The sequence below is a fragment of the Pelodiscus sinensis genome, chromosome 1 (assembly GCF_052426305.1).
Source record: "Pelodiscus sinensis isolate ZL-2025 chromosome 1, ASM5242630v1, whole genome shotgun sequence".
NCBI lineage: Eukaryota > Metazoa > Chordata > Testudines > Trionychidae > Pelodiscus > Pelodiscus sinensis.
Window position 1 is genome coordinate 37165129 of NC_143052.1, and position 10646 is coordinate 37175774.

General features: G+C 46.1%; 1 protein-coding gene across 1 annotated transcript; it reads right to left on the bottom strand.

Moving 5' to 3' along the window:
• Nucleotides 1-3417: 3417 nt before the first annotated feature.
• PIM3 (Pim-3 proto-oncogene, serine/threonine kinase) lies at nt 3418-8868 on the bottom strand. The gene is made up of 6 exons (XM_075927951.2): nt 8028-8868; nt 7501-7610; nt 7266-7316; nt 6493-6856; nt 5100-5276; nt 3418-4995 (listed from the first exon to the last, which is right to left on the bottom strand). The coding sequence occupies exons 1-6, from the start codon at nt 8110-8112 to the stop codon at nt 4811-4813; spliced, it is 972 nt and encodes a 323-aa protein (XP_075784066.1). The 5' UTR covers nt 8113-8868; the 3' UTR covers nt 3418-4810.
• Nucleotides 8869-10646: the final 1778 nt, after the last annotated feature.

Below are 10646 nucleotides of genomic sequence, written 5' to 3' on the forward strand. Positions count from 1 at the left end.
AATTGCATGGTTAACCTGAACTCTTACCAGCCTCTCCCCTCATCATCCACACATAAAAACCTCTGAATCGGGTTTGGAGCCACTGGAAACCAATGCTAATTTACCAGAGTGTGGACATGGGTTAGCTTTAACTCAGGCTACATCTGACCCATTATGCAGCAAAGACACAAGCGAAAATATGCATGTTGAGTGCCCTTTGCACAATTCCCCCTGGAGGACAGACAAGTTCTCCTGCAGCTGATACAATTGGCTGGGAAATAAATCTTTTGACTCTAACCACAGACACTCTCTCTCATGGATATGCCACTAGACACATATGAGCAAGTGCAGGAACAGTGAACTCATACTAACGTGGGTATGGTTTTGCAGTGGGGACACTCACAACCAGGCTAGGCTAACCTAGGTATACAGATGTGGGTGCCAATCATCTGCATTGAATGTGCATCGTTGCTATAGTCATGTGGAGTTGCCTATTTTTCATGGTCTACATCTGACCCTTTCTCAACTCATTTAATCAGGTGTTCTCTTTTATCCCATTTTAGAAGTTATATTGTTTTTCTCCCAGGTACTGCACTGCAACAACTAAACTTACTGTCCATCCTGCATTGTCCTGAGAGGTACTAGAGGTGAAAGCCTGGTTCTGTATATATGCTCTTAATTTGTCTACTATGAATTCTTTATAATGGAAACCTTTCTAAATTTATGAAATATTTAAATCCAATCCCACACCCTTCTTTCTGCTTCTAAAGCAACTAGTCAACAGACAGCATGTTAAAAAGCCACTCTACAGGACTCAAACCATCATTTTTCAGATGATATTCTTTAGTTTCACCAACAGAGGTCACTAAACCACCACATGCTCAAAGAAAACCATTTAACATTTTGGGAGAACACACCCTGAACAAGTTTCTGATTATAGTCTATGATTTTTTAAGAGTTCTCATTTGCACACATTAATACAAATAATTTTGGTTAAGTAACTTGAAAAATACAGCAATATGTATTGTACTGAAGCAATCTCAATAGCATGGCTATGCATATGGACTACAAAGTGTTGTTGGGAAGATGGCTATCAGTTGTATTGAAGAAAAGATAACATTGATTTAGAGATTTAGTGTCTGAAAAAGTTTGAAATTAGACCTAAGCTGATGGTGTACATAAATAGGTTTGCCAGTTAAACCAGAGTGTAAAACTCAAAACAGGGCCCTGATCTTTAACAACTACACTCTCCCATGATCGAACTACTTTATGTATTGTGCAATGTCAAGATCCAGCCTAGTATGCAGAGAAGAGGCAATAAAGAAAAGAGTGCTGGAACAATTAAATTGTAAAAAGCAATGCTCAACAGACAGCAGTCCTGGTAAAACCAAGAGCAGTTACACATGTATTAGCACACAAAGCCAGCTAATAGAATTGAGCTAACAAAGGTTATTTGAAACCTTAAGCTGTAGTATTAACCTGTTTTTGCTAATAATTACTCTCCACTCAATATATGGTACTCTAGCCATTCAGCTCCCATTACAACATAGGGGTGTTGCACAGCTAAAGCCTTATACATCATTTTGAGAATATACCTTTTATGTTGAACTAATCCCAGTGGGGAGTCAGCACTAACACTGGCGTCCTTTTGACCTTTTTTCTTTTAATATATTTCGCCTCAATAGCAAAAGGTGAGAATGTGTTTTTCAGTTGTTAAACAGATCATTTCATCAGTGGTGTTCTACAAATGTAAGCCATGGCTTGTAAAATGTACAGGTGGAAAATTTAGAGTATACTCAATTCAAGCATTCATTAAACACTTAATAGCTTTACCACTATGCTATTAAGGTTTTTTTATATCTCTTTGAAACTTACTAATAATGGTAGGCGTCACTGTCACCACTCAACAGCTGTTGGTATGTTTGAAACTACTGGAGTGGAAATGTTAATGATCAGCTACTGGAATTTCTCTAGGGACTACTTGTGGCCAGACTTGGGCTTCTCTAAGCAACTTCAATAGGTCTTTGGAACCCCTCCTACAACTAAAAAGTTATCTGAAGAATTGCAAAAGAGAAAACCCCTCAGTATATGATTTTTAAAATCTGCTTCCCTGTATGTAAATGATCTAATTATGTATATGCAAACTCCATTGCCTAGGGACTAGAGTTGACATGCAAGGTCTGAACTCTCATCTAATGACTTTAGGAGCATCCAAGTTGAAAGGTACATACAGACGTTAGATTAGATCAAAAGGTGCTTCTGAGGGATACACGTGCCTTAGTACTCTTCTTACTTGGATCAGCTGAAATAGCAAATATTTTAACTTTTACAATGAAGAAAAAGCTACTTGTGGTTTAAGTAGGAAGGATACATCTATTTTCTTGCAGTTTTGTGATGGATGGATGGATGGGGGGGGGGGGGGAAGAGTGTAAGGGGGCATCAAAAGAATTTCTCCCCTACTATTCAGGGGCATTTTGAGTCCAAATTCTTTGAGGTTAATTTCACTTCATGAAAGGTTGATTGCCCACAGGCAACATCAATGGATTAGCTAGCAGAACATGAGGCTCTTGGGAAGGGAAAATAAACCTTGTGGGGGAAGGAAAAATATTTTTAAGTCCTGATTTTCACAGGTATTTCATAGGAACGCTTCAACATAGTAACCTGTATTATGGCTTTTATAATAGTAGAATCTTTAGTCAAACCTTGTAAGCTTCAGAAGTAGACATTTCTGCTTTTCACTCTTAATTGACCATTTAATAAAAGTAGAAGGCTGAATTTGATATTCATTTTTCTGTTTCTATGGCAATCACAACCTTGTGCTTGACTTTAGTACAGACCCACATAATGTGAAACTGAGCTGTCACATTTGATTCCAAATATAGATTTTGGAATAGCAGGATGAATACTGAATGTAGTTTGCAGGCCATCTTCTCTGAATCAAAAGTATTTGTATTTCTCAAAAATGTACTAGGACCTCTAGTAGCACAAATTGATGCACAGGATATTTTGCCCCATTCCGCTCTCTCCAAGAGGGTAAGTTTATTTCCCACTGCATTCAATTGTAAAATAGGAAAAGCTTTGTTAAGGTTTAGGAGGATGCCAACAGTTGTTGAAAGTACCAGACTATTCAAAATCTATAAGTAGTGGTTAATTCCTTTAGTAAATGAAGTTCTATATAACATCACCATTTTGGTTTTTTTTAATAAGTTCAGCAACAAACAAAGATCATGTAGATGTAGTTCAAGTGAGTCACTGGTTAAACAGGATCAAACTATAGGATCATTTTGAAAAGAAGATAGGTTAGAGCCTGTTAATTCTCTGGCTCAGCTCCTGAAGCCCCCTAAAGTTATATTATAAATATTTGAAGAACATAACAGCTTTGTTCTGTGTGGTCTGAAATGTAATGCTGACAGCAAGTGAATACACAACACAGTATAGTTATATACAAAAAAGTTTAATTGAAATACCTGTATAAAAAATATGATCTCCATACATTTCACACTGTTAAACAGAAGGAAAAAAAATCCAAATCCAAGCTGCATAAATGCAACCAGATCACAGAAACACAGCTATTAAAATAAATTAAGGTTTATGACTCTGCCACCCTACCTTTGAGTCAATACATGGAGACTATACAATGTCAATAATTTAAAACCCTTCCAAATAGCGTTACTTTACATTTCTGGTACAATAATACCAGATGAAGGCATACTAACTTTAAAAAGTCATTCTATTTCCCTTAAATTAGACTTTGTACAACAATTTTCCATCTTCCAACTAAAACTGGTAAGGTCAGAAATTTGTTTTTTTTAAACAAAAGTTGACAGGAATGCAGAAAAGAGTGTCATGGGCAAACCACTAGAATTCCCATGGGGGAGGGAGAAAAGCAGTGTTGAATATAACTCTAACCAAATAAATTAAGCAAATAAATAGCCACAGTTGAAACTGTGGGAGGTCTTCTAAAACTTCAAACAATAAATAAAACTTTATAATACATGGGAAACCCAAATTTACATAAAACACATTATACAGGTATGGAAAAAAGTAAAGTCCTTGAATATTGCATTGATTGTGCATTTAACATGCCCATACATACTTTAAGACTCGCAGGTTGACAAAGGAGAGGGGCAGAGGGCGGGATTGAGAAAGGGGCTTCTTATGCCCAGTGGTAGAGATGACAAAAGAAAACAAGAGTGACTGTTCCTGATTTAAAAAAAGCTGTTATACCTGTTCATATGTGTATGCAGGCTATAGGAAATATTTTGGAGCAGCAGAGGTGGGTTTGGGATGGGGTAGGGACTGGAAGGAGTGAAATGTCTGTGTTCAAGTATTCCATCACCAGTGGATGGGACTACTTCATTCAATCACCGAACATGTTTTCCAATGCATCATAGGAACTGCTTCCTCCAGCACTCAGTCTAAAGGCAGCAAAATCCTATAATGAACTGGATCTTCTTTGGACATACACAGCTCAAAAAAGAAAGTCCCACTGAAGCAGCTTTCAAAAAGGCACTCAAAAGCAAATAAAAATCTAGTCCAGGCTCTATGAGAGCAAAAAAGTTTACCATGTATTCAAGAGGTCACTGCTTTCTTAATAAGGTCAGTCTTTTGATAAAGTACTGGCCTGCAACTCCCAAACTTCAGCGTTTCCAAAGGAAATCTCTCATTCCAAAGCAGAAACCAGCAAAAGGGGAAAATAAAATCAAGTCCCTCAGACAAAGATTCAACTACAGAATAATGAATGCATTTTTCTAGCCCCTCCTACTTATTGGCAGCAGCACTGTGGTCTTTCTGCTTGTAGCTCCCCTCCCATTGCGAGGTCCTTGGTGTTTCACAGACTCTCATTGCTTGAACTTGTGCTAGATACATCAGTATCAAGGGTCCGTAGCCTTATGTCACAGTCCTCAGATTTCACTACTTCAGATTTGTGCATCCATGCATGGTCAAAAATTTGCTCAAGTGTTGGTCTGTCTGAAGGCCTTAGTGAAAGGCACCATTTGATCAGCTGCTGACATTCTGAAAAAGATGAAGTAAACAGGTATTAGACTAGAAAGCAAAATGCCTCAAAACAGAAAAAAACCTGTTATCATTAATTTTTAGTAATTCACATTTGAACTCACCAGGTGATATTCTTCTCCTGAAATATAACCGACCTCTCAAGATCTCTTCGTCTTGTTCAAAAGGAATGTCTCCACAAACCATATCATACAGGAGCACTCCCAATGACCACACTGTTGCTGACCTCCCATGGTATCTGTGGTATCGGATCCATTCTGGGGGACTGTACACTCTCGTTCCTATAAAAAGGAGGGAAATCCAACATCAGCAAACTAAGCTTTATTTTTCCCTTAACATTCTAGTTGGGCTGCAATATTCATATCAACTCATACAAAACTTAAAAATTCTACATATCCAAAAGTCATAGGGCCAAATTCATCCCTGGTGAAAGTCCACATTAGCCAGCTACAGTTACACCATGAATTCATTTAAGCCATTAGCTTGCTCTGTTCTGTTGTGATGAACAACACTGCTTCTATCAGCTGACTGTTTACTAAAGCATGGCTCCCTTTCACTGACCACGTGGTGTCTACAGCATCACACCAAAAATAGACACAGAAGGACAAAGAGAATGAGGGGGGCAAGCAAGAAGAACAGAAACAGAAGGTGAAACTCAGTTCTACTGTGTTACATATAGCTAATCAACATTATCCAATTCCAAGCCAGTGTATACAAAATACAGACTTGCTCACAATTAATTTTTCAGAATAATCAAAAAAGGCAACTCCGCCTCTCTGAAAAGGCTTTTAGAAACAGCTCTCCCTTGGCACTAGACTGTTCCTTGGATACCAAACAAAAACTGGAATTTGTGATGCTGAAGGTCACATGGTCAGGAGGTTCGGGTTTCACAACAAACAGATGTTAAGTGCAGCAGCTGACGACAGAAAATGGGAGGGGGAAGTCCCTCATCGACATCAGGCACACTCACAACAAGGGGAAAAAATCTGCCTTTCCATTCATGTGTAAGAAGCATTTCAGTTTCCCTACATTAAAAATACCCACATTTAATATAAAGTCATTCAAGAGATGCATATTATATAACCCAAGGTCTTTAAATCTGCAAAGCAGCCATCAGTCAGGTGGGGAATAATTCGTTCAAATTGGAAATCAAAATATATGCATTACACATAATATAGACATGAATGCCTGCCGCCTCAATGTAAACAGATCCCCCTCTAGGAAAAATGCCTTTTCCAAATTAGGAAAATATAAACTGCTGCGTCACTGTCTGGATTCACTTTTCAACCCACACCCCCTAAGCCTCCAGCGCAAAGGTTTTCCTTACCCGCAGATCAATTACTTTAACATTCTAGTTGGGCTGCAGAGCCACCTTTTGTTGTTCTGGGGAGCTAAGAATGTGTCTAAGAACCAGGCAGAGAGCGGGCATCGGGTAAGCCCCGGCGCAAAGCGTTGTGGTCTCACCCGCACCGAGGCATTTTGGGGAGGGGCACCTACCATCGAAGTCCGTGTAGACAGTGTCCTTAAGGATGGCTCCAGACCCGAAGTCGATCAGCTTGAGCTCGCCCGTCCTGAGATCCACCAGCAGGTTTTCGTCCTTGATGTCCCTGTGCACGACACCGCAGGTGTAGCAATGGCGCACCGCCTCCAGGACCTGCCGGAAGAAGCCCCGGGCCGTCTCCTCGTCCAGGGCCCCCTTTTCGGTGATGAAGTCGAAGAGATCCTTCACCAGCTCGGGCCGCTCCATGATGATGAGGTAGCCGTCGGGCCGCTCGTACCAGTCCAGCAGCTTGATGACCCCTCTGAAACCGGAGCCCACCTTCTTCAGCAGGACGATCTCCAAGGGCACCATCGTTCCGCTCTGGGCAGCAGAGAGGCAAAGGCTCCGGTCACTCACAGTACAGCCCGGCCGGGGAGGCGAGCCAGCCAGCCAGCCTCCCCACACGCAGAGCAGAGGCAAAAAATCCCCACGCGCTGTGCACGGAGTCTCCCGCAGCAGCGCGGGGGCTGGGGAAGTCCAGCGCCGCTCCACTGGGGGGCTCCGCGTCTGCCGCAGTCAGAAGGGGAGGGGCAGGGGATAAGAAACCCGCCAAAATCCCCCTTCTAATGTAAACAATAACATGGGGGCGGGAAGGGGGATGGGGAACCAGCCCTCTCGCTACCCAAACAATAGCCAGCCAGGCTGCCCGGGAGGGGGAGGAAGGCAGGAGGGGCGGCTCCGAGCTTCCCTTGCACCCCGCCGTTACCCCCGCTCTCCAGCGAATACTTACAACGGTGCCCCACTCGGTGACCCGCTCCTTTACCACATGCTTCACGGCCACCTGGGGGGAAAAGGGGAGACAGAAAGCGGCGTCAGACCGGGCGGAGAAGCCTTCTCCGCTGTACTGCGGTGGGGCGGTCTGGGGCGGCTGCGATCCGCGACCCTGCAGCCACGCACACGCCGCCCCGAGCAGACAGCAAGACACAACTGGCTTACATGCGCAGCCATAAATGCCCCCTTCTTACCGGCAAGCCGTCCGCTATCCTGGTCCCTGCGTACACGGTGCCGAAGCCGCCGCTGCCCAGCACTGAGCCCACCTGGTAGACTTTATCGAAGGGCTCCTTCTCCGCTTTCACTAGAAACGGGGAGACAAATCGGAGTTGTTCTTTTAGGCGGGCAGTACACGAGGCTGGAGAGAGGACGCCCCGCATGGCTGTTAATACCGGCATGGCGGGGGAGGGAGGCTCTTCCTCCTAAACCTAGCGCGCAAGGGGAACCCAGGCGGTTTTATGCTACACAGCAGCCGCGATCTGACAAGCAGCCACCCCAAGCCAAAATATGCAGCGCGCCCCACGGCGGGTTTTTTTTTTGGGGGGGGGGGAGGAGGGAGGGGAACGCCGCCCTCTACCGTAACCACCCCGCTACCAGGGGAGCGCTGCCCAGCTCTACGCGGTGGCACGCTCGCCGGGAATGTGACAGCCGGGAAATCCTCGCAGCTTCCAAACTTCCCGTTAAAAAGCGATGGGCACCGCACAGCTCCCAAACTGCGTACCTGGCTGGAGGATTTTAACCGGCAAGTGATCCATGCTGGTAGGGTTGCAAATGTGAGCGAGGGAGCCAAACTTGGAGAGTAACATCTTCCAGGGGAGACGAGATACGGGGGAGGGAAAAGATCCTACAGCGCAACGTAGAGCGTCCTCCGGGCTAAATGATTCAATTAACGAACTGCTGGGGAAGGAGCTCTCCTTCCCGACCCCGGAGTGGAGCTGCTCGGCGGCTGCCTGGCTCCGGTCTCCCCTTTCCACCAACAGCAGCGGATGTTGTAGCAGAGAGCGGCAGACGCCTCCAGAAATACACAGTGACAAAGAATCCAAGCTGAAGCGGCGTGGAGCCCTCCGACCAAATGCAATCAATAAGGAGAACGATGCTCTTGTTTCGCCCAGCGCAGGTGACGCAAGCCCAGATGCCAGCAGAGCTGCAGCCAAAGTGGGTAAAATCCGTCCCGGGGCCGCTGGGTGATTGCGTATTCAATCCAACGCCGCAGTGAAACCGTCGCCCCTGGTGCAGTAGCAGCCGCACCGCAGCCTTCTCGGTGCCTGCTCACTTCTGAGCTCAATTACAGCAAGGAGCAGCCTCTTAACTCAATGTTTTGGTGTGGAGAAAAGAGACACAAATATCCCTCCGCGGGGGAGTGGGAAAACACCTCGCTGTATTCGCCGCTTTTCTTCCCCTCCCCTAGAGCACGCCGCGCTGGGACGTCTTCGTGCGGTCTTCGGCTCAGGCGGAGACTGCAGAGCCCCAGCCCGCAGTAAATACAAGGGCCTGGAGTTGGAACTACTTACTTGTAGTAATAGTCGCGCAGTCACACTGTCTGAAATTCACTTCACACTCTAGCAAAAAAAAAAGGGAAGGCGAAGGAGAAAGGGAGGAAAACGCTCTAATTTGCATTAACTATATTCGTCAGCCAATGGAAGACCACTTTTTCAAAGGGATATCGAACGTTAGCCAATCAGGAAGGAGAGCTATTTGCATATGCTTAGTGAGGCCAGGCGCACAGGGCGGGAATTCCTAGGCGCGCCTTTTCCCCTCATTTCTCCTCTCTCCCGGCTGCGCTGGGAAAGGTCACTCCGCCGAGCTGAGACACTGCGGCTGGCGCTGGGGCGGGGGGAGGAGATAGGGGGAAAGAGCAGCCGCCGCCATGATCACCGTTGTGGGGCACACCAGGGCGGGCTGGAGCCTCGCTGCTCCTTTGATAACGCCGCCCAAACGCATTGTTTAGAAGCCTGCTTATTTATAGCCCAGCGTTCACCGGAATAACATCCCGCTCCCTTGCCTATTATAGCTTGGTTGGTGCCCGCCCTATCGCTGCCGTGGTTTCTTACTCCGCTCCCTCCCGGGCTGGCGGAGCTGTAACGTGCTTGGCGGCGGCATTTGCACGGCAGAGGCTCTGCAGAAGCCGGGGACGAGCCCTTCCGCCTGCCTCCCTGGGTCTCTCAGCTTAGCCGCAGTGTGGCTGTGTAGGGCCGCAGCCGCCCCGCCGCGCCGCTTGGTCTATGAAAGCGCACGTGCAAAGGGGCTTCCCCGCTTCGCGCGGGGAGGCTACAGTGTGCTAAAGCCCGTGGCCACCTGTGCACGGCACAGAGCCCCTTGCTAGTGGCCCCGTCAGCGGGGCTGGCAACCCGCCGACGCCGGCTGCTGCAGTGTCACACGCTGGACACCGTGCCCGTGACTACGCGGCCCCTCGGTGGCTGCCTGGTGCTGGCGCTGGCTGAGATTGAAAGACTGCTCCGCTCCCAGCAGAGTCCATAGAGGGCGCTGAGGCAACAAGCAATCAACCCAGGGAAAGCCGCATGGCGTCCTCAGGCGGGGTAGGCGCTCAGAGCTGCTGCCAAGCCTCCCTCGGCTGCCTGTGAGGCAAGTCTGGATTAATTTTAAGGCGGCTTTTAGAAACACCTCTCTCTTGTGAAGGAGTTCTTACAACATGTTTCAGTGAGTTTCATTTCCACCGAAACTGGAACAGCTTAAGCTGGCCCTGCCTACTCCGCTCACGTTGGCTTAGGCAGTAATGCATGTGTTGGATAGAGACGTTTTGATGAGAATATGGGGGTCAGCTTAAGCTTCGCTTTCCAGTTACTGGCCATTGGCATAGAGGTGCAGCAACGGTAGGTGTAAGGCATCTGACAATTAGCTAGAGTTGGTACAATTGAGTTACTGCGCTTCAAAACAACATTGGAATTACATACAGCCTGGTTTGATTAGCAGTACAAAGTAATTGGATTAGTTGAGCAGCTTTAACCCAAACTACTGCTTCCCCACAGCATAGCTAGAGACTTGCCTATACTAAAAAGCTAGGATAACCCAGCTCCATCTCGGAGGGGTGTGAAAAATCCACACCTGAGCAACATAGTTAGTACTGGGTCCTTTGTTGACCTAAGTACCTCTTAAAGAAGTAGACTAAATAAGCAGTCATTGTAGGAAGTGTCACACTCTAGTGATACAGTGCAGTTCTATTGTGTGCTGCTGTATCATTTCAAGTGTAGACAAGTTTCTAGCTCAAGTCTCAGCATCACTCAACTTTCAGCATCACTCAACTTTCAATCCCCTTGCTTCCCACTCTTGACAACCTATGCTACCTAGCTTGATCTTAAAGTGACACAACTTGAGCTAGGAG